The following is a 20323-nucleotide window of genomic DNA, read 5'->3' on the forward strand; positions in this document are numbered from 1 at the left end:
TAAGGGTGGTGTCATCTGCATATCTGAGGTTGTTGATATTTCTCCCAGCAATCTTGATTCCAGCTTGTGCTTCCTCCAGCCCAGCGTTTCTCATGATGTACTCTGCATAGAAGTTAAAGAAGCAGGGTGACAATATACAGCCTTGATGTACTCCTTTTCCTATTTGGAACCAGTCTATTGTTCCATGTCCAGTTCTAACTGTTGCTTCCTGACCTGCATACAGGTTTCTCAAGAGTCAGGTCAGATGTTCTGGTATTCCCATCTCTTGAAGAGTTTTCCACAGCTTGTTGTGATTCACACAATCAAAGGCTTTGGTGTAATAAATAAAGCAGTAGGCATTTTTCTGGAACTCTGGCTTTTTTGATGATCCAACGGATGTTGGCAATTTGATTTCTGGTTCTTCTGCCTTTTCTAAATTCAGTTTGAACATCTGGAAGTTCATAGTTCACACACTGTTGAAGCCTGGCTTGGAGAATTTTGAGCATTTCTTTGCTAGCACGTGAGATGAATGCACCTGTGCAGTAGTTTGAGCACTCTTTGTCTATGCCCCAACCAGTAACGCTGAAGAAGCTGAAGTTGAATGGTTCTATGAAGACCTACAAGGCCTTCTAGAACTAACACCCAAAAAACATGTCCTTTTGATTATAGGGGACTGGAATGCAAAAGTAGGAAGTCAAGAAATGGACTAGCCATCATAGTCAACAAAGGAGTTCGAAATGCAGTACTTGGATGCAATCTTAAAAATGACAGAATGATCTCTGTTCATTTCCAAGGCAAACCATTCAATATAATGGTAATCCAAGTCTATGCCCTGACCAGTAATATTGAAGAAGCTGAAGTTGAAAGGTTCTATGAAGACCTATAAGACCTTCTAGAATTAACACCCCAAAAATATGTCCTTTTCATTATAGGGGACTGGAAGGCAAAAGTAGGAAGTCAAGAAACACCTGGAGTAACAGGCAAATTTGGCCATGGAGTACAGAATGAAGCAGGGCAAAAGCTAATAGAGTTCTGCCAAGAGAACACACTGGTCATAGCAAACACCTTCTTCCAACAACACAAGAGAAGACTCTACACATGGACATCACCAGATGGTCAACCCTGAAATCAGATTGATTATATTCTTTGCAGCCAAAGATGGAGAAGCTATATACAGTCAGCAAAAACAAGACTGGAAGCTGACTGTGGCTCAGATCATGAACTTTTTGTTGCCAATTCAGACTTAAATTGAAGAAAGTAGGGAAAACCACTAGACCATTCAGGTATGAGCTAAATCAAATCCCTTATGATTATACAGTGGAAGTGACAAATAGATTCAGGGGATTAGATCTGATAGACAGAGTGCGTGATGAACTATGGACGGAGGTTTTTGACATTGTACAGGAAACAGGGAGCAAGACCATTCCCATGTAAAAGAAATGTGAAAAGCAAAATGGCTGTCTGAGAAGGCCTTACAAATAGCTGAGAAAAGAAGAGAAGTGAAAGGCAAAGGAGAAAAGGAAAGATATACCCATTTGAATGTAGAGTTCCAAAGAATAGCAAGGAGAGATAAGAAAGCCTTCCTCAGTGATCAGTGCAAAGAAATAGAAGAAAACAGTAGAACGGGAAAGTCTAGAGATCTTTTCACAATGTATACATGCACTAAATCATTGCAATATATAGTTTAAATAACTTATAATTTTGTCAATTATACCTCACTAAAGTGCAAAAGTACAAGAAATTCTGCAATTATAACAACATAAAATATTTTAAGAATACATTATTTAAATTTTATTGTTTATTTGGAATATATATGAAAAGACAGCTGTGTGGTATATGACACTAATTCAAAGATTCCTATTAGCCTTGATTATTCAATTTAGGGAAACTATTACTCCATAATATTAAAAGGCTACGATGTTCAAACCATTAATGCAGATGTTTTTCTGCTCTGTTATTCAGAAATTTGATAAAAAGCAATCTCTAATGTTTCTTAATGCCTTTAAAAGCCATGATTTTGGGCATACCTAAAGGCAGGTTCATGCTTTACAATTAATAAAAAGAAAATGACACTGTGGTGTTGGAGAAGACTCTTGAGAGTCCCTTGGACAGTGAGGAGATCCAACCAGTCCATCCTAAAGGATATCAACCCTGAATACTCTTTGGAAGGACTGATGCTGAGGCTGACACTCCAATACTTTGGCCACGTGATGCGAAGAACTGACTCATTGGAAAAGACACTGATGCTGGGAAGGATTGAAGGCAGAAGGAGAAGAGGGCAACAGAGGATGAGATGGTTGGATGGCATCACGGATTCAATGCACATGAACTTGGGCAAACTCTGGGAGATGATGAGGGATACGGAAGCCTAGAGTGCCGCAGTCCATGGGGCCATGAAGGGTCAGGCGGACGCGGGGACTGAACAACAGCCACGACAAAGGCAGGTGTGTGCTTCCCAATAAAACACAAATGACGCTGCTTTCCTTCCTGCGTGGAAACTCCACAGCTCTTAAAGTTGTGCGGTCAACTGTTTAAAGTGAGACTAGTCACAAACATGAAATGTTCGTTTTCAAGTGTTTGCACGTGTATTACTTTTTTTGGTGCTAATAATCAAGTGTTGCATGCCAGCCAGTTATTACTCTTCCGAGAAGCTCTCTGACCCGCCTAGGCTAGCAATGCTTTACGGGAAGAGCCAGAAGTGGACCTGGGGTTTTGCTAGGTTTCAGAGAAGCGAGGCTGATGACTGATTTTTCTCAGGGAAGCAAACAAGTATGTACGTTGTTTTGAAAACAACCCCCACCCAATAAAAATAATACACAAAACACATCAATGCAATTCTACCGGTGGCTTGGCCTTGAGTTAAAGTGGCAGCAGAGAGGAAAAGAAGGTAGGCTGACCTTAAAGATGAACCAACGTCTTTTCAGTGTAAAATCTTACATAAACACTCACTATACAGCCTGTGGAACTGTTGCTATAAACAGCTTAGTTTTACCAGGTACAGACGATAGAAAGGATAATGGAGTCACACACTATTGTGTGTGAAATAGTGTGTGAAAAGGCACAGAGGTGGGAAAAAATTGTGTTATGGGAAGAGTGAACGACACTCTGCAACTGAAGCAGAGAGTGGGTGAATTTGGAAGGTAAGCTGGGGATAAAATGGAAAAACAGTTTGGAAAGACATCTGAAGACCCTGAATGTCATTTAGAGGAGACTGCATTTCATTTCTAAAAACTCATTTAACAAATAACATACCAAAGAACTGTTTAAAACTTGTAGGAATAGGAGTCTTTGTAGTTCTTATTACAATGCTTAGAGTTTCAGTTAATTTTGTTAGATTAATACCTTTTGCACATGATTGGTCACATGTATTTAAAAAGGTTTACTGTGATTCCCACTGCAGGAAGGGTCCATTAGATCAGGCAGCTCAAAATAATCCAAGGAGAAGGTGAATGCGGTGGGTATTAGTGTCATCTTATACTGGCTGAATGCATCCTTTGCGATGTCTGTGGGTTAGCTCCTGTGCTCTGTGACACACACCAAGGGCAGGATGGAGCTTCCCTGGTGGCTCAGATGGCGAAGAATCAGCCTGCAATGCAGCAGACTCAGGTTCAATCCCTGGGTCGGGAAGATCCCCTGGAGAAGAGAAAGGCAACTCACTCCAGTATTCTTGCCTGGAGAATCCCATGGACAGAGATGCCTGGTGGGCCACACTCCATGAGGTCACAAGGAGTCAGACATAACTGAGCGACTCACAGTTTTAGTTAGACATGAATAAATAGGCAATTTATCTTTTTTTTTTTGGTTTCTGATGCACTAGAAACATCAAATAGCTATCAACTTGCAGAAGATTTATATTACCTAGCATCCTGCAAAATAAAATGCTAAATCAACACTAAAAATAGGTTTAAATTTGATCAGCTTAGAGCTCTCAAGTTTATAATTTTAGTATATCACCTAGTTGAAACTTCTGCATCCAGACACTCCCAACCCCCAGTGATTTTGCTGACCCAAACTATCTTTCTTGGTTACTGTGTCCCTGCCTCTTCTGTTCTCTGCATGAACACACTCACCTTACAGACCGCCCAGTACACCAGCTCTTCAGTACTAGTGCTGGGAGGAATCCTGTGCTCATGCTCAGGGATGATTTGTGGCTCTTTTTCTGTCTTTTCCCTTGGTGTATAACCTAACAATTTTCTTTTTTAAAAGCCAGATCCAGAAATCTCAGCATCTTGGACACAATTTAGAATTTTCTCTTTGCTTTATGGATACAGAATTTTGAAATTTGTGGACAAATATGCTGGAGCAAATAAATCAAAATGCAGATGATTAATTTGGGGCTTTTGAAAAACATATTATGGTCTAAAAACTGTCTTGAAATTCCAGTTTTGTTTAACTCTCATAAGAAAGTGCAATGAAAAACCAGTCAACAGTTTTCAAGACCACAAACCCAAAACTATTAAATGTTTGACTTTGCAAATTCCAACTAGCGTTTCTGTGAAAATTTGTGCTACTATGCAAGTGTTTGCTATTGATGTGCTGTGTACAGTCTTTTAAAATTTTTAATTAATGAAAACCCATTTAAACACTTTTTATGCAGAAATGGTAACAGTATGATGAATTTCAGAACCAACAAAGCAATACTGTTGGCCTTGCTTGGTATACAGAGTTTATTGAAAACTTTATCTGTATCATTCCTGTATCAAATGACTTGAAACTTAGTTACCAATCTTCTAACCATATACAGCAGAAAAAGAGGAATGGAAACAATTTAATGAATTGGAACAGGATCATAGTTTACTAATACAGATAATTATGCAGAATATAACCTCCATTAACTACAAACTACAGCAGCACACAACTAATCACATTAAAGCAGAAAACTGGCCCAGATATGCCAACTCAGTAGCCTTTCTAATCCAACACTGACATAATTGAGCTCAGAGGCTAAGAGCACTTGCATTGCTGTTTGCCTGGATTTTCCAAACCATGTCAGTTCTTGACTCAGCGCCGCTATTGTGTGGATCAAATAATCCCTGGGCACAAAAATACGCTGGGGGAGTGACTCCCCTGGCGTCCAGGTTATGAGTGTGGTCAGTCATTCCACATGCCTTAGCCGTGAGCTATCTTTACCATGATAAGATATTTCCTTTTCAAGTTTTGTAATCCCCAAACACAAAATCCTAACATCAATAAAAGTCAAAGAAATTTCAAAAGTTTTATGTTACAACCCTGTTCAAGACAGCACTGAAAATAGGTTTATCTCTTCTTGCTGTCTTTTCTTTTTTAAATAAAATTAATACTGACCTGGAACCAAAACAATTTTTTTTTTTTTTACAATATATTCTTAAAATTGTAAGCATCTACTACTCTGGTTCTTCGATGTGAACTACAACCAGATATTTAAAAATACGTCTTTGATATGTGCACAGTGCGCATACCAGTTCTATTCTCTTTTTGCATGGGTCATCATGCTATAACACAAGTTGGGAGGGGGAGAAAAAAATACAAAGCAATTCTGGAAAACTTGCCCTCTCTTTCCTTCGAATCTTTCACTATGCCTTGGAAAATAAGGTCATACATTCTAAACAATATGACTCCCTTTATGTTCCTGACCCTCCAACACTCCAGAATGTTCTGGACTTCTCGTGAGCAGAGGTACAGTTCACCGAGTCGGTAGATCAGAACCAGGCTCCTGCTCCGCAGTAACCTGGGTCCAGTCCTCACCTAGATTCCTGAGACCCAGCCCCGGGCGTCCTGCAGACCGAGGGGACCCGCGAGGTCAAGAAACGTCTGGTTCAGGGACCTGGCACCATCTCTCTCTTAAGGATAACGGAGTTGAGAGAACCTGCCCTCCTGCCTGCTTTTTCCCGTCCTTTGTGCCTAGGATTTTGCAAGTTGCCTGCGAAGGAGTCAAACATGGGTCAGGCAAACGTGTTCTTTCCAGCCACGGTAACCGGATCGCTGGAGTGAAATCAACCCGCAGAAGCATCCAGAGACTGCAGCCAGCCAGACAGGCAGCGCTGAAAGCATCTACCAAGCAAGGCTGCAAGCGCCAGCCCGCGGGGCGCAGCTTTCAGTTCGGAGGCGAAGCGCAACGGCCGTGCCCCCCCAAAAAAAGGTGGGGGGCCTTGGAGGAGGGGGGCCGAGAGCGCCGGCCTCTGCACTTCGGCTCTAGGTTAGGGGGGCCTGGTGCTTTGGGAGCCGCGAGGGAGCCCCCCTTCCAGGGCCAAGGGGCGGGGGCCGTCTCCCCCCATCCCGACAGCTGTCCAGCCCGCGGAATTCATTGGCTTCCCCCAGCCCGCCTCCCGAGCACCACCCCGGTCTCTTTAGCCCCCCGCCCCACCCTCGCTGACCTAATAAGGCCATGTGGGAGTGAGGGGCCCGGCATAAAAGGGGCGCCGGCGGGCCGCGCACGGCGGGAGCCGAGGCAGCACCGCGCACCGCCATGGCCAAGGAGTGGGGCTACGCCGACCACAACGGTGAGTGTCCGGCGGCCCGCCGCCGGGGTGCGGGGGTCGGGGGCGCTCCCGCCAAGCCCTTCCCTAGGACCCCGCACGGCCGGCCGGCTCACCTTGATCGCGTTCATCTCTCCCTCTCCTGGGGTAGCTGGTATGCCCACTGCAGGAACCGGTGACGTGCCCAGATCTCAGTGCCTCTGACGGAGAAGCCCACCCAGCCAGGGCCGCTTTTGGGGGTACCCCTCTCTCGGAGACTGGCTGGGCAAGCTCTTCTTCTCCTTTCTGAGCCTGGTGTTGGTACGAGCTGCTCTGCCTGCAGTTTCTGCCTCCCGATGGGGAAAGGGATACTGAAACCCACTTAGGGGCACTGCTGATTCCAGCTCTATGATAGGAGAGGGCATTGGTGAAACATGCGATGAAGTTCACTTCAAAAATAAGTCTTTCAGGCTGTATTTGAGCCAATACAGGGACGCTTTGGGGAAATACACAGAGTGAAATATAGCCTTACAGGTATGCTGTTAACAAAACTATGAACAAGTCTTTGCCCCCAAGCCTTGTATTGCCCAATCTGATATCCAAGACCTTTTCATAATCACTGTCCAGCCTCCATGTATTTTGCTGATTTAGTCACTTAGAGAGAGGACTTTGATTGCGCCACCAGATGAATGAATCCCCTCAATTTGATTTCCTAGGTCCTGACCATTGGCATGAACTTTTCCCGAATGCCAAGGGAGAGAACCAGTCGCCCATTGAACTGAACACTAAAGAGATCAGCCACGACCCTTCCCTGAAGCCATGGACAGCATCCTATGACCCAGGCTCTGCCAAGACCATCCTAAATAATGGGAAGACCTGCAGGGTTGTGTTTGATGATACTTATGACAGGTCAAGTAAGTATGACACCTAGGTAGAGACACAAGAACATTTTCAATGGCTGTATTGGCAAAATGTGATTTATGTCACAGCAACAGAATCGGTGGGACAAGGGAGCACTTCTTATCTGAAAATGGAGATGACACTTGACTTTGTGCTCGTCTGAAGGATTATATTTATACAGTGAAGAAGAAGGTCTCACTCTTTAACCCCGGTCACGCTGGCTGCTCCAAAATGGCCCCATGCCCAAGCTAAAAGTTGGCAGTGTACCCCTGAAATGAAGCTTAGTAAGGAGGTGATGGTAATGAGGCCAGAGCAGTGTTCTCCGGGCTCTGCTGGTCTATACTTGAGGGGGGTTTTGCATCCTAACGAACTCCTGGAGAGCAAGGCTCCCATTCTCAGATGTGGCATAGATTCCATCCTACAGAGCAAGGAACGCAGAGAACCAAGTAGGTACTCTCTCCTCTTGGTGTGGGGGTGGGGCCAATCCGGGGGAGAGAGCAGACCCATGGTAGAAGCAAGAAGACTGGCCTTCTGTGGGGCTCGCCCGACTACTCATTTTGGTGAGGGGTTTTCAAGACTGATAATTTCTCCCTGAGTTCTGGTTTGTGTTTGTCCGTGGGGGTCACAAAGAGCTGGACGCCACTGAGTGACTGAACTGAACTGAACTGAAATGGAAAGTCTCATGTTTAAAAAAAAGTCTATTTCATCTATAACCATTAAGCAAATCAGTGAAATAAAAGAAGGCTAACTAGAAATACTTTATTTTACTGTGAATGAGGTAAGAATCTACCTTTAGCATTTTGGTACTTGATATACAATATGTATTTTCCTATAACCACATTTGTAAAAAAGTTAGAATTATCCTTACTGATGTGCATGAATGAATATTCTCAGAGATCCTGTAATTAAAGAGTAATAGCTAAAAAAAAAAAAAAAAAAAGAGTAATAGCTATAATTTCTACGTACTAGCAGGTTCCAGGTAAGGAATATCATAGAAATGTATATTCTTTAAATAATCATCTCATTGGTATCTGTTATTTTTTTCTCCATTTAAATCAAGGTCCATTCTGAAGGATAAGTAATAAAATTAAACAGGATCTCTTAGGTTGAATCACATGAAGAAGCCTTTTTGTAAGCAAATATGATTGAATATTGACACTTTCTTATGATTCATCCTAATAAATTGGACTCATATCACTGAATTATAACGGTTCCTAGTGGATGGTAAAAGTGCAAAGAGCAATTAATCAAACAAAAAATGGATAGAAAAAAATGCAATTAAAACACTCATTTCTGTGTGTCCAAGCTCATCTAGTCTCGTTCTATCAGTTTAGACCTACCCTATGATTTTCAGTCTGCCATTTCAGCACCAACAGTTAATCTATCTTTTCTAGAATGGCTATGCTCTGAATTCTATTTTGATCTAGCTTACATTGGTAAATTTTGACTTTAGGGCTTCTGTATAGTTTCCAAAATCCTTTAGAAAATATTTGAACTTCTAAATCACTCTCCAGGCTAAATGAAGTGAAACCGAATTAAGTGCCAGGTTGAGATATTTGGACAGCAAACTCACACTCATACTATGGAGAATCATCTCGTTTAAGGGTCAGCATTGATTGAGTCCCTGGGAAACCTCAGAATTTTCCATTCCATCTCATTTGAATAAACACAGTCCGAATTAGCTGTGGATGTGAGCTCTCATCTGTAGTCTCAAAGAAAAGTGTAGTTGGAGGCAAGATACGGAGAAGGAATTCACATTTGATGACCGTGACAGGCACTGTGATGAGCAGTTTAAAGTCCTTAATCTCATTTAATCCTCACAGCAGCTCTGAAAGGTTAGTATTATTATCACCTTTGGCGAGACACAGAAACGGGTTCAGAGAAGTTTAGCAACTTGCCTGAGATCACACAACTCGAAAGGGATGGGGCTGGGATTGGACCCTGAGTCTGCCCGGCTCCTAACTGTCCTGTTCGCCTCAGTGCAGCCCACAACAGATTTTGATTTTAGGGTTTAGTTGTTTTCATTGCCCATCTGCTGGCTTAATTTTATTTTCACGCATGTGAAATTAACATGTAAAAAATCACAAAACAAGCAAACACAATCAGAAAGAGAAACGAAAGCATTTATTTTGACATACCCCAAGGCTTCACTTTGTAAGAAAGAGACCAGTGTACTTGGGAATGCCACCACCAGCCCAGCCCATCAAGCTTTGGCTCTAAGGTAGCTGTTTAAAGCAGGGCTCCGTCCCAGAAGTGCGAGCTCACTGCTGACCTAGCTTCTCTGGCTCGCAGTGCTGAGAGGTGGTCCCCTCGCCGCGCCATACCGGCTCCGCCAGTTCCACCTCCACTGGGGCTCCTCGGACGATCACGGCTCGGAGCACAGCGTGGATGGAGTCAAGTACGCAGCAGAGGTAAGGGGACCTGACAGGACCCACTCTGCGTCTCACCCAGCGAGAGCGGAGCTGAAAGGTAACGACAGAAGAACATCCACTGCACGTCCTTCCAGCCTGTAGTCATGAAAAGAGCTGCAGGAGTTTTAGCATAAACCGAAGCTGCCAGACATTCTGGGTTAGACGGTTAAGACAGTGGAGGTGAGTTAGTGTCATGCCTGAAGACTTGCAAGGTTATATTTAGACAGTGGATGGCTGCTTAATAATAATAATTTTATAAAACCAGGGCTCTGAATGGAACTGAAAAGAGAAGGGGAGCCAGTGCTTATTAAGTGCCTGCAGGTGTTAACCCCTGTGACCCTCTCAGCAGGCTGTGGAATGGGCTACAGGTGAGGAAACCGAGGTGCCAGAACGTTACGTAACGAAGTCCCACCGCAATGGTGCTGGACTGGTGCTCTGCTTCGTGCTGATTGGCTTCATCATCCTGCCCAGTGCCCTAAGCCTCCTCTTTTATGAGAGTGTGGTGCTTTAAAAATAGCACTCCGCGATGCTGGCTGATGCCCAGGCTCTCGTCTCTTAAGGAAGCGGGTGCATCAGTATAGGTATACGTGTGACTTTATATGTACACATGGACTTACGCACGCAGAGAGATAGCTGGCTGTAGATACACACAGTTTAAAATGAGCAGATACTATATACTCTGTTCCTGAGAACCCATTAAAGGAAGCGCATGATTGTAGCTCAGATCAAGGCATCATATTACAAGGAAATAAGACAAGCCTCCCGCATGCTCTCTGTATAAAGCCAAGCCTATAAGGGGCAACGCATGCCCTGGAGGTGAGGATAATTCCATTTGTACTGCCAGACTCTTCCAGAGGCAGGCTCTGGGCAACATAGGAGCCAGGAGCCTTGGAACCATTTGTGGACGTGCTCTTGGGCAGAATCATAAGGCAGCTTAACTCAGCTCAACAAAACAGCTCAGCTGAACTGTGAGAGACCCAGAGTACTTCCCCGTGACCATTCTGTTTCTCTGCAGGCCATCTAGACAGCCAGTGACAGGATAAATTAATTGAGAATGCCTTTCAGACGTCTTTCCCCACAAAAGGGGGAAAATTTAGTATATTCCTTCTCAATAGGGCCAAGCCTTGCAGTTTGGTCTTGATATGCGGGATTATCACACAGTTTTGTTCTTGAAGACAGTATTTTTAAACTGCCATGAACTATGGTATTCTCTTGCCATTCTGTGTAATTCAATGTGGAAATTTGACCAATTTAACTAGTGCATATGTAAGCACCTTAACCTTATTAAGATAAGGTTACCAACTGGTTCTAGAGCGTTTGTTACTGAGAGAGGCGTGAAAAACATCCAAGAATTTGTCCCCTTATCTTTCCTCTCCTACTTCCCAGTTAATTGTGACTTCAGTGTGTTAGCAGATTCCTGTTTAGAGCTCTGTATTTCACTGTTTTGGTCAGAAAAAGGACTAATATACAAAGCTAACATAGTATTATGAATTGATTTAGTGACAGTTTGGTTTTCACCAATTCTACCTGTCATAACTTTTTATTTGAGCCATCAAAAGTCTTGCCAAAATATCTCATGTTAACATTTAGAATTCTGTCAACTTCTACGAGAGTGTTCAGCAATCTTAGACTGTAAAGTTGTTGGGTTTATTGTGAATAATTTCACACTTATTTCCTTATTTTAGGCATGTACCTCCTAACGTCTGTTCTATGGTTTCAGCTCCATTTGGTTCACTGGAATTCAAAGTATAACAGTTATGCAACTGCTCTGAAGCATGCCGATGGTATAGCTGTGGTTGGGGTTTTTCTGAAGGTAAGGTAAAAATTGAGTGCATGTTGTTTTCAAAGTTTAGTTCCTTATCAATGCTTAGGTTTCACGTCATTTTATTTATATGGGAGAGAGGAATGAAGTTCAAGATTCATTCAGCTAATCAAGATATTTCTGGTAAGATCAGCTCAAAAGGTTTTGTTCTCCCTTAAAAGAGCACCTTTAGCTATACTTCGGTCGCCCTAGCCTTCTAAATTTTCTCAAGGTGCGGGGTGTGTTTGTGTGTGTGTTGGGGCAGTGGGGATGGAGCCTTTGAAGGAGCTTATTTCAGCGGCAGTGAAGGCAAGGGCAGCCTTATTCATTACCTTTTCTGGCTCCTCCACGTCAATTGCAGTGGAAACCAGAAAAGCCAGTGTTGGAAATCACTGTGATGCCAAGTCCCTGGCTGAGCATCCTCTCAGCTTAGGGTGGCCACCACTCACATGATCCCAGGCTAAGATAGCACATGGAATGTGTGTGTTGTTGAGCCAGCCTTGGTTTAGAGAGGACTTAGTGTCATTAACACATGAGTTTAGTGGTAACATGATCTAGATTTTAAGCCAGAGGTGAAAATCTGGCTTCTTTCTTTTTGAATGACCTAATTTGTTTTATGTTCTGAATTCACTGGGTCCTTTTCAGCGCTTGAGCACAACACTACAGGAAGTGGAGTGGGTCTGAGCAGAAAGACAATAGGTTTAGTTTTAGGTACATTGAGTCCTCTTAGCTGCAATTATATTAAAAAGAAAAGCAGAATGACTTCACAGAGAAGGTCAAGGACATAGATGTAAATCAACATGTAATTTTGTGGTTTTGTATTTCAGAGACCCAGAGTCCAAGTTTAGTTCAGAAAATACATACCCTAAAATTTCGGGGGAGGGATGAACTTATGTTTTTGCTTCATGCAATATATTCTGGCAGATTTATAAACACTGGTTGTAGATGGATGGATTAAAATCAGCTTTTAAGACAATCCTAAATTATGGAGAAGAGAAAATTATAATCGTTAGTTTTCTTTCTCTTTCTCTCTCCCTTTTTTATTTTTTTACAGATAGGACGTGAGAAAGGCGAGTTCCAGCTTCTCCTTGATGCACTGGACAAAATTAAGACGAAGGTAAAAAATATCATTTTCCCTCATAGAACATAAAGTCAGGTTATATCAATTTTTTTCTTTTTACATTTTTCAAGTGTGCTTCTTTCACCTAAAATCTGTTAGTAAATTGTTCAATGAATATGCTGCTGCTGCTAAGTCACGTCAGTCGTGTCCGACTCTGTGCGACCCCATAGACGGCAGCCCACCAGGATGCCCCGTCCCTGGGATTCTCCAGGCAAGAACACTGGAGTGGGTTGCCATTTCCTTCTCCAATGCATGAAAGTGAAAAGTGAAAGTGAAGTTGCTCAGCGATCCCATGGACTGCAGCCTTCCAGGCTCCTCCATCCATGGGATTTTCCAGGCAAGAGTACTGGAGTGGGGTGCCATTGCCTTCTCCGAATGAATATGCTAGGCAGACCTATAAAAGCAAACGCTGTTATGTTTGTATATTTTTGTGGTTTGTTGGTTTTAGAGCAGTTTCACATACATAAGCTTATTTAACCCTCATAGTCAACCTGTCAGATAATTACATTTTTAATGAAATGTTTGAGAGAGAAGTTGAGTGGTGTTTCCCTGCCCAACACACACACACACACACACACACACACACTCTTACACACTTGCAGAGGCACTAAATGTTTGGGTCCTAGTGTTTCCCTTTCTCTCCTGGATTGCACCTGTATATTTTAAATCTTAACAGTTAATTCTTCTACTTAACAGACTCACTTTAATTCTTTGAGACTGTTTTAGTCATCACTTTTAGTTTTACCACTAGGTAAAGTATTCTGAGGATGACATTTGATAAAAATGCAAGCCTGTTTTGTATCATCAGGAACCACAGCATTAATTTATATGAAATATTTCTGTTAGTTTAGAATGAGTTTGTCTTTTTTCTTAAGAAATGGTAGGTTTATAGTTCTACAGATAGAGAATAAGGGATAAAATATTACAATGATTGTGCCAAAGTCATGTCATGCAAACCTGCCCAGCTCCCTCCCCCCGCACCCCTTTTATTTCTAAAAGACACGGATTTGATCCCAAGCTTGTTTTCTCCGTTGCCTTTGAAATCCACCCCCCTCAAGCTGAGATGCGGGGCGCCATGCGCGCCTGCTCACCTCCGCTCTCTCGCAGGGCAAGGAGGCACCCTTCAACAACTTCAACCCGTCCTGCCTGTTCCCCGCCTGCCGGGACTACTGGACCTACCACGGCTCCTTTACCACGCCGCCCTGCGAGGAGTGCATCGTGTGGCTGCTGCTGAAGGAGCCCATCACGGTCAGCTCCGACCAGGTGAGCGCCCGCCGTGGGGCGCGGGGCTCCGGATCTGCAGGGCTCCGCGGGGTGCCGGCACTAACTGGAAAGCGTGTGTGTGTGTGTGTGTGTGTGTGTGTGTGTGTGTGTGTGAGAAAGGCGTTCAGTCCTGTCCGGCTCTTGGCGACCCCATGAACTGTAACCCGCCAGGCTCCTCTGACCATGGGATTCTCCAAGCCAGAATCCTGGAGTGGGTAGCCTTTCCCTTCTACAGGGAATCTTCCCAACCCAGGGATCAGGCCCAGGTCTCCCCCAATGCAGGCGGATTCTTTACCAGCTGAGGCACCAGGGAATCCCTAAGAGTAGATAGAGAGTGTGTGTGGAAGTCTCTGAAAATATAAAGCTGCTAAATAGGTGCTTACCCAATCTCTACTGCTGGCGCTTTCATAGTTTGCCATGGTTAATTACGATCAGCTTGTTTAACTTTCTAAAACTCAGCTTCCAGAGGGTACCAGGCTAAGTGCACAACATTTATAGATGATGGTGGTGCTGTTCAGGTGATGAGTCCTGTCCAACTCTCTGCAACCCCATGGACTGCAGCACGCCAGGCCTCCCTGTCCATCACCAACCCTTGAAGCTTGCTCAGACTCATGTCCATTGAGTTGGTGATGCCATCCAACCATCTCATCGTCCTTGCTAATTTGGAGAACCCCAAATACTGAGGACTGTTTAGCAAATGGGATGGTAAATACAGCCTTGGGGAAAGGATGGGAAGAGATTGAACATCCTTGTGAGGTGTCAGCTTCCCTGGTGGCTCAGAATGTGGAAGAATCTGCCTGCAATGCAGGAGACCTGGGTTCGATCCCTGGCTCAAGAGAATCCCTGGAAAAGGGAATGGCAACCCACTCCAGTATTCTTGCCTGGAAAACCCCATGGACAGAAGCCCCTGGTGGGCTACAGTCCATGGATTGCAAGAGTCAGACACAGCTAATCCCTCAGTTTTACAGCTAAGGAGGCCAATGCTCAGAAAGGTTAAGTAACTTGCTTATGACCACACAGCCAAGGGTAGCATCTGAGATTCCACCTCCCCTCTGTCTGCTTTCAAATGCCTTTGGTCTTCTGCTTAGGCTTCCCTTCCTGTAAATTACAGTCATGTAAATTGACTCCATTACGCAGTGAAGGCCAGTTGAGCTTATTACTTGCACTGACGCTGTCTTCCACTCTTACATATAATCCATCAGATTAAGATGACTGTTTCAGAATTCTAGATGAAAAGGTTTTAATCACAGGGGATAGTGATCCTCTACAAAAGGAAGAAAGAGGTGGGTGTGTGTGTGTATGTGTTTTGTTTTTTTTTTAACCACAAAGAGGTTGTTCTTACTCTGGAACTGGCAACCAGTAACTCTAGACTGAACACTGGAGACGGTTTTGTGGTTCGCTCGTCCAGAAAGCCAGCCATCTCTCTTTGTCCCACGCTTAGCGTCCGCTCGGGTGGACGTGGTGTGACGTCTCCCCTTCCCGCCTGCAGATAGCCAAGCTGCGCACTCTGTACTCCAGCGCGGAGAACGAGCCCCCGGTGCCCCTGGTGAGGAACTGGCGCCCCCCGCAGCCCATCAAGGGCAGGATCGTGAAGGCCTCCTTCAAGTGAGGCCGCTGGAGCTCGCCCTCTTCAGGAAAGGAAGCCGGCCCTGCAGAGCTTGGTCCCTCACCTCCTCTTGGTGCTTCTGACTCCGGTATACTCCGGGTCCATCCCCGTGTTTCCACGCAGAGCAGAGCAGATGAGAGACGCCATCACCAGGAAATCAGAGCTACTATTCCCAGGATCTGATGTGAGAGCGCTTGGCCTCTGTGATAACACCTTGCCTATAAAAGTAGCATTTCTAGTAAGGTTTCAAAGAAGAAGAAGAAGCAGGGTGAGGAGAGTAAAGACAGGGAAAAAGTGCCTCCTGGGCACCGTTTCTGTGTCATCTTAAATTTCACAGAACTTCCGTTTACCCTTTTTCTATGATGCGTTATCCATCTTAAAGAAATACTGAGTACTTCTATACGTGGGCGTAGAGGAGTCTGCAGATTCTGTAGCAGAAATTAAAGTGACTGTGAACATCAAGAATGGAGATGATTATGCATTTTAACCCTTAAATAAACCAATAAGAAGTGCATCATTTATTAACATTTAAAACCGCTGTAGAGGTCTCCTGGTTTTGATTATCAATGAAAGTAAAACACACTGACCAGGAATTTTTTTTAAAAATTTGACCCATTATTTGAATGTTTTCTTCATGAAGGTAGTTGACTTTATCCTGATATTTTTCTTTACCTGAAGGAGGGCCATTTATTTTTCATTTTACTACTTTTATCTTTGCATGCTTCTTAAGGTAAAAAATGTCTCTGATGTATTTCCAATGTGAGGGTGGGATTAACAAGTCCTAGAACTCGCAGGAGTGAATGACTGCACTTGAAATAAAAGCAGTGTACTGATCATCCAAACTAATAAAGACATGAATGCAGACACTTGAGAGTTGTTTTTTGTGGAGGGGGAACTTTGTGAGTTTTCATAACTGAAGGGACTCATTCTGAGTTTGACTGGAAGCTGCTTTCCTTGTGGAGTGGCTGGAGCACTTCCTGGGGGCTTTCCAAGGAAACTGCAGGCCAGAAGGGGCTTGTGTAGCCATAGAGTTGACAGTGTGGACTGGTTAGGTTAGGGGGTCCTTATCAGTACCATGGTTGCTAACTTAGGGGCATGGAATCGTCAGACTGTAGCCTTTATGTCATTATTTTTTTTAATGCACATTGAGATGACGTCTGTCTGACACTGCAAACATCCATATATTTGAGACCTTCAAAAGTGAAATATCTTTAGGCATAAAGTCCAATTTTGCCGTGAGTAGCCTTGATGAACTCTCATCACGTCACTGGCTAATCTGTTAACTTACTTTTGAAAATGGCAGCAGTAATTGAGTTAGCCTAAGGAATGAGAATGGTATTGGGTCAGGAGAGTCCTGCAAAGCCGGAAGTCAAGTCACGTGACAGAGTCCTGGGAGGCTAACGTTATTTAATAGATTACCACTTGGGTGAGGTTAAACCAGGTTGGTCAGTGCAAACTGGGTGTGTTAATTAAATCCCTTGAAATTAGGAGGTGTGGAGTTTTCATCAATTAGTGGTAATACACAAGCTGATTCTCTCAGGGTACTTATTTGGTAATGCAGGGAGCGCCGCAAAAACACTGTGTGGTGGAGGAACGTAGGGCTTAGTTCAGCTACAGTGGCACTTGCTGAAGGATGGGCTAGACAAAGCTGCAGCGGTGTTGAGGGGAAATATCTAATCCAGGAAAGTATCTCCCTAGACCATGAGCTCCCTGATGGCGTAGACTTGAGTCTCATATGCTAACATTCTAGTATGGTGTCCGTCTCTGGGGTCACACAGAGTCGGACACGACTGAAGCGACTTAGCAGCATGGTGTCTGGCACTTAATAAGCCCTCAGCAAATATTTGGTGAATAAATAATGTCACGAACATGGATAAACCCAGGACAAATACTTATCTCCTTGAACAACACAGGATGAAGATTCATACTGTTTCTTTCTTCATTTCATTTAGTTTGGGTCTCCTTGGAAAGTGACCTCTTTAGCTTTAGGTAGTAGCTTCCCAGTAGAATATATATTCCCCGCCCCTCACCCAAGTCATTGCCAATGATCACAATTATCACTCAACTTAAAACTTCCTCTCAACTTCTGCCTGCAACTCAAAAGTGCTGAGTTCCTAGAAATGTCCACTAGAACATTAAAACCACACTTGTAGTCTGTATTCAGTGGGAGGATCATATTTTCTGATCATGGACAGGTTTCCAAACAAAGATGTTTTAGGCATATACAGCCTACAGAAGCGACTTGGGTAGGAGCTGCTGTGGTGAAAATGTTTCACATCTGTGAACTCTCGTTCTTGAGGATATAATCATTTCAGGCATTTTAAAACTTCAACAAAGGGCAAAAACTAATTTAAAGGAAGGGTGTTATAATAGTCAGATGATGACAACCTTGAAAGTCTATGAGTGGGGCATCAACCAATAAGAATTTACTGAATATAGGGCCTTGTTACCTTTTGAGGCTGCAAATATAATTCCCACCCACTTAATGGGAAGACAGAATATATTTATGAAGAGGTAAATAACTATTCAGGACCACTGGTTCAGAATTCTTTACGTGCAATCGGTGAATATTTATGTAGATGAATGGGAAGAATTCTACACAGACTGTGTAAAATGGCAGATTTCAGTGTCTAATTATAATCATTTATATAATTCAATAAATATGGGTGAAATTAATCAACTATAAACAAGCTTGGTGAGATATGAAAAATTAGTATGTTACTCAAATAAGAATAGGTGCAAATAAAATCATTCTAACCAAAACCACATCAGACACCACGCATAAATAAAATTAATTAGATTTTAGTTTCTCCTGTAAAACCTGCTTATTTGATATTTTAATATCAAAATAAAATGGACTCTGGACATGAGCAAAATACATTATTTTAGCAGAGAAAGAATAAGTGAGAAGAAAAAAGAACTGCAGATGTTATTTTTTTTAGAATTTTGGATTTAGTATATGAATATTTAATGATTTTTTAAAAAACGACTCCTAACCAGGTAGCTCAGTGGTAAAGAATCCGCCTGCCAAGCAGGAGACATGAGTTTGATCTTTGGGTCAGAAAGATCTGCTGAAGAAAGGAAATGGCAACCCTCTCCAGTATACTTGCCTGGGAAATCCCATGGATAGAGGATCCTGGCAAGATACAGTCCAGGTAGTAGCAAAGAGTCAGACATGACTTAGGGGCTAAACAAGTTCATCAAGGTAGCACTTAAGACTTAAAATGCAAATGAGAAGGCAAAATTATTTGCATGTTATTTTCATTTCGGTCACTAGATGGCAGCAACATATTTAAAATTTTCATCTGGGCCACTAGATGGCGGCAAAGTAATGACGAAAATGACAAATGAAACGCCAATTGCAGAGCAATAAGGGCTTTTATTTTTAAATCCTGAACACCCTGTCTCCTTTTCTCAAATGTTCAGCATTAACCGTCAATACCTATCTGCAACAGAAAAGATGGTGAGAGTCTCACATAGTTCTGAGAATTTTCGTAGCCAAATGTGAAGCCAGGCTTCTCTGGTGGCTCAGCAGGTAGAGACTCAAGCTGCCTACAGTGCAGGAGACACAGGCGATGTGGGTTCGATCCCTGGGCCGGGAAGATCCCCTAGAGAAGGGAATGGCAACCCACTCCAGCATTCTTGCCAGGAGAATCCCACAGACAGAGGTATAGTCCGCGGGGTCACAAAAGAGTCGGACATGACTGAGCGACTAACATTTTTACTTTGTGAAGCCTATGAGTTAGTAGTTGCTACAGTAAAATTGAGACATATGAGAAATGAGCTTTTTACAGCCCCGTTCAGTCTTCTGGAGACCTGGGGCAAGGTACACAGCACTCCCCAGATACATGACCTCAGGCAAGTTAACTTCTCTCTGCCTCACTCTATCTGTGAGCAGGAATGATAATAGTAACTGCTAGAGGGTTATTTTAAGAATTAAATGAGTTAATATACCTAAACCTCTTCAGTAGCTTTTCTAGCATGTAACAGAACTTTGGGCTTCCCTGATAGCTCAGTTGGTAAAGAATCTGCCTGCAGTGCAGGAGACCCCGGCTTGATTCCTGGGTCGGGAAGATCCACTGGAGAAGGGATAGGTTATCCACTCCAGTATTCTTGGGCTTCCCTTGTGGCTCAGCTGGTAAGAAATCCACCTGCAATGTGGGAGACCTGGGTTGATCCCTGGGTTGGGAAGATCCCCTGGAGAAAGGAAAGGCTACCCACTCCAGTATTCTGGCCTGGAGAATTCCATGGACTATATAGTCCATGGGGTTGCAAAGAGTCTGACACAACTGAATGATTTTCACTAATACATATTAGTGAAGCTAATAGTGAAGCAAAGCTAAAAGGAGTGATTTGGGGAAGGCTCGGAAAATGTTTCAGGAGGAAGGTTCTATTCTGAATCTCTGCCCCTGAGCTTCTGAGAACACGTATGATTGGCAAAACATTCAAAGACTAAACCAAAATAGACAGGTGGGGAAGCGTGATGGTCATTCTGTTTTGCTGACTTAGCAATGTTGGCAGAATAGAGTCCCTTGGAGTGCTCTGTAAAGTGGAAAATCTATCCTCAGGGTACATATGGAAATCTCTTGCCATGAAATTAATCTGGGGCTTGTCTGGGCACGACATAAAATCAGAATCCTGAATGAGGTGTCCAAGTCACCATCCAGTGGAGGCAACTCAGCTCCAATTGTACAGAAGGAAACAAAACAGTCAAGGCATAAAATCCAGGATCTGGAGATGATGAGAGAGCCAATTAAGTCCTTTAGATTTGAAAGCATTTAATGGCAGCCATTTGACAACTTGACCAGG

At 43.4% G+C, this 20323-nt stretch overlaps 1 protein-coding gene and 1 long non-coding RNA gene across 4 annotated transcripts; one reads left to right on the forward strand and one right to left on the reverse strand.

Moving 5' to 3' along the window:
* Positions 1-3174: 3174 nt before the first annotated feature.
* LOC147358981 (uncharacterized) lies at positions 3175-6755 on the reverse strand. Its single transcript, XR_015140127.1, has 2 exons — positions 6551-6755; positions 3175-3612 (listed from the first exon to the last, which is right to left on the reverse strand). It is a non-coding gene; the product is annotated as an uncharacterized LOC147358981 (long non-coding RNA).
* CA3 (carbonic anhydrase 3) lies at positions 6397-16380 on the forward strand. 3 transcript variants are annotated; one of them, XM_086335233.1, is made up of 7 exons: positions 6397-6458; positions 7130-7327; positions 9606-9724; positions 11445-11537; positions 12580-12642; positions 13753-13908; positions 15398-16380. In XM_086335233.1, the coding sequence occupies exons 1-7, from the start codon at positions 6425-6427 to the stop codon at positions 15515-15517; spliced, it is 783 nt and encodes a 260-aa protein (XP_086191359.1). In that variant the 5' UTR covers positions 6397-6424; the 3' UTR covers positions 15518-16380. The 3 variants fall into 3 exon arrangements, 2 of the variants coding, with proteins under 2 accessions (XP_086191359.1, XP_086191360.1); XM_086335234.1 differs by lacking the exons at positions 6397-6458; positions 7130-7327 and adding an exon at positions 7492-7759; XR_015140126.1 differs by lacking the exons at positions 11445-11537; positions 12580-12642; positions 13753-13908; positions 15398-16380 and adding an exon at positions 9990-10092 and having other exon boundaries at positions 9606-9904.
* Positions 16381-20323: the final 3943 nt, after the last annotated feature.

The sequence above is a fragment of the Bos grunniens genome, chromosome 14, assembly GCF_055505025.1.
Source record: "Bos grunniens cultivar Pamir isolate PY7600 chromosome 14, Bosgru_T2T1.0, whole genome shotgun sequence".
Classification (NCBI taxonomy): domain Eukaryota; kingdom Metazoa; phylum Chordata; class Mammalia; order Artiodactyla; family Bovidae; genus Bos; species Bos grunniens.

Bases quoted from the DNA above. Each gene is read 5' to 3' on its own strand.
- CA3 (XM_086335233.1), top strand. From the start codon at position 6,425: ATGGCCAAGGAGTGGGGCTACGCCGACCACAACG. The intron at 9,725-11,444 runs GTAAGGGGACCT...CTATGGTTTCAG, and splicing joins GAGTCAAGTACGCAGCAGAG to CTCCATTTGGTTCACTGGAA. The intron at 12,643-13,752 runs GTAAAAAATATC...GCTCTCTCGCAG, and splicing joins TGGACAAAATTAAGACGAAG to GGCAAGGAGGCACCCTTCAA.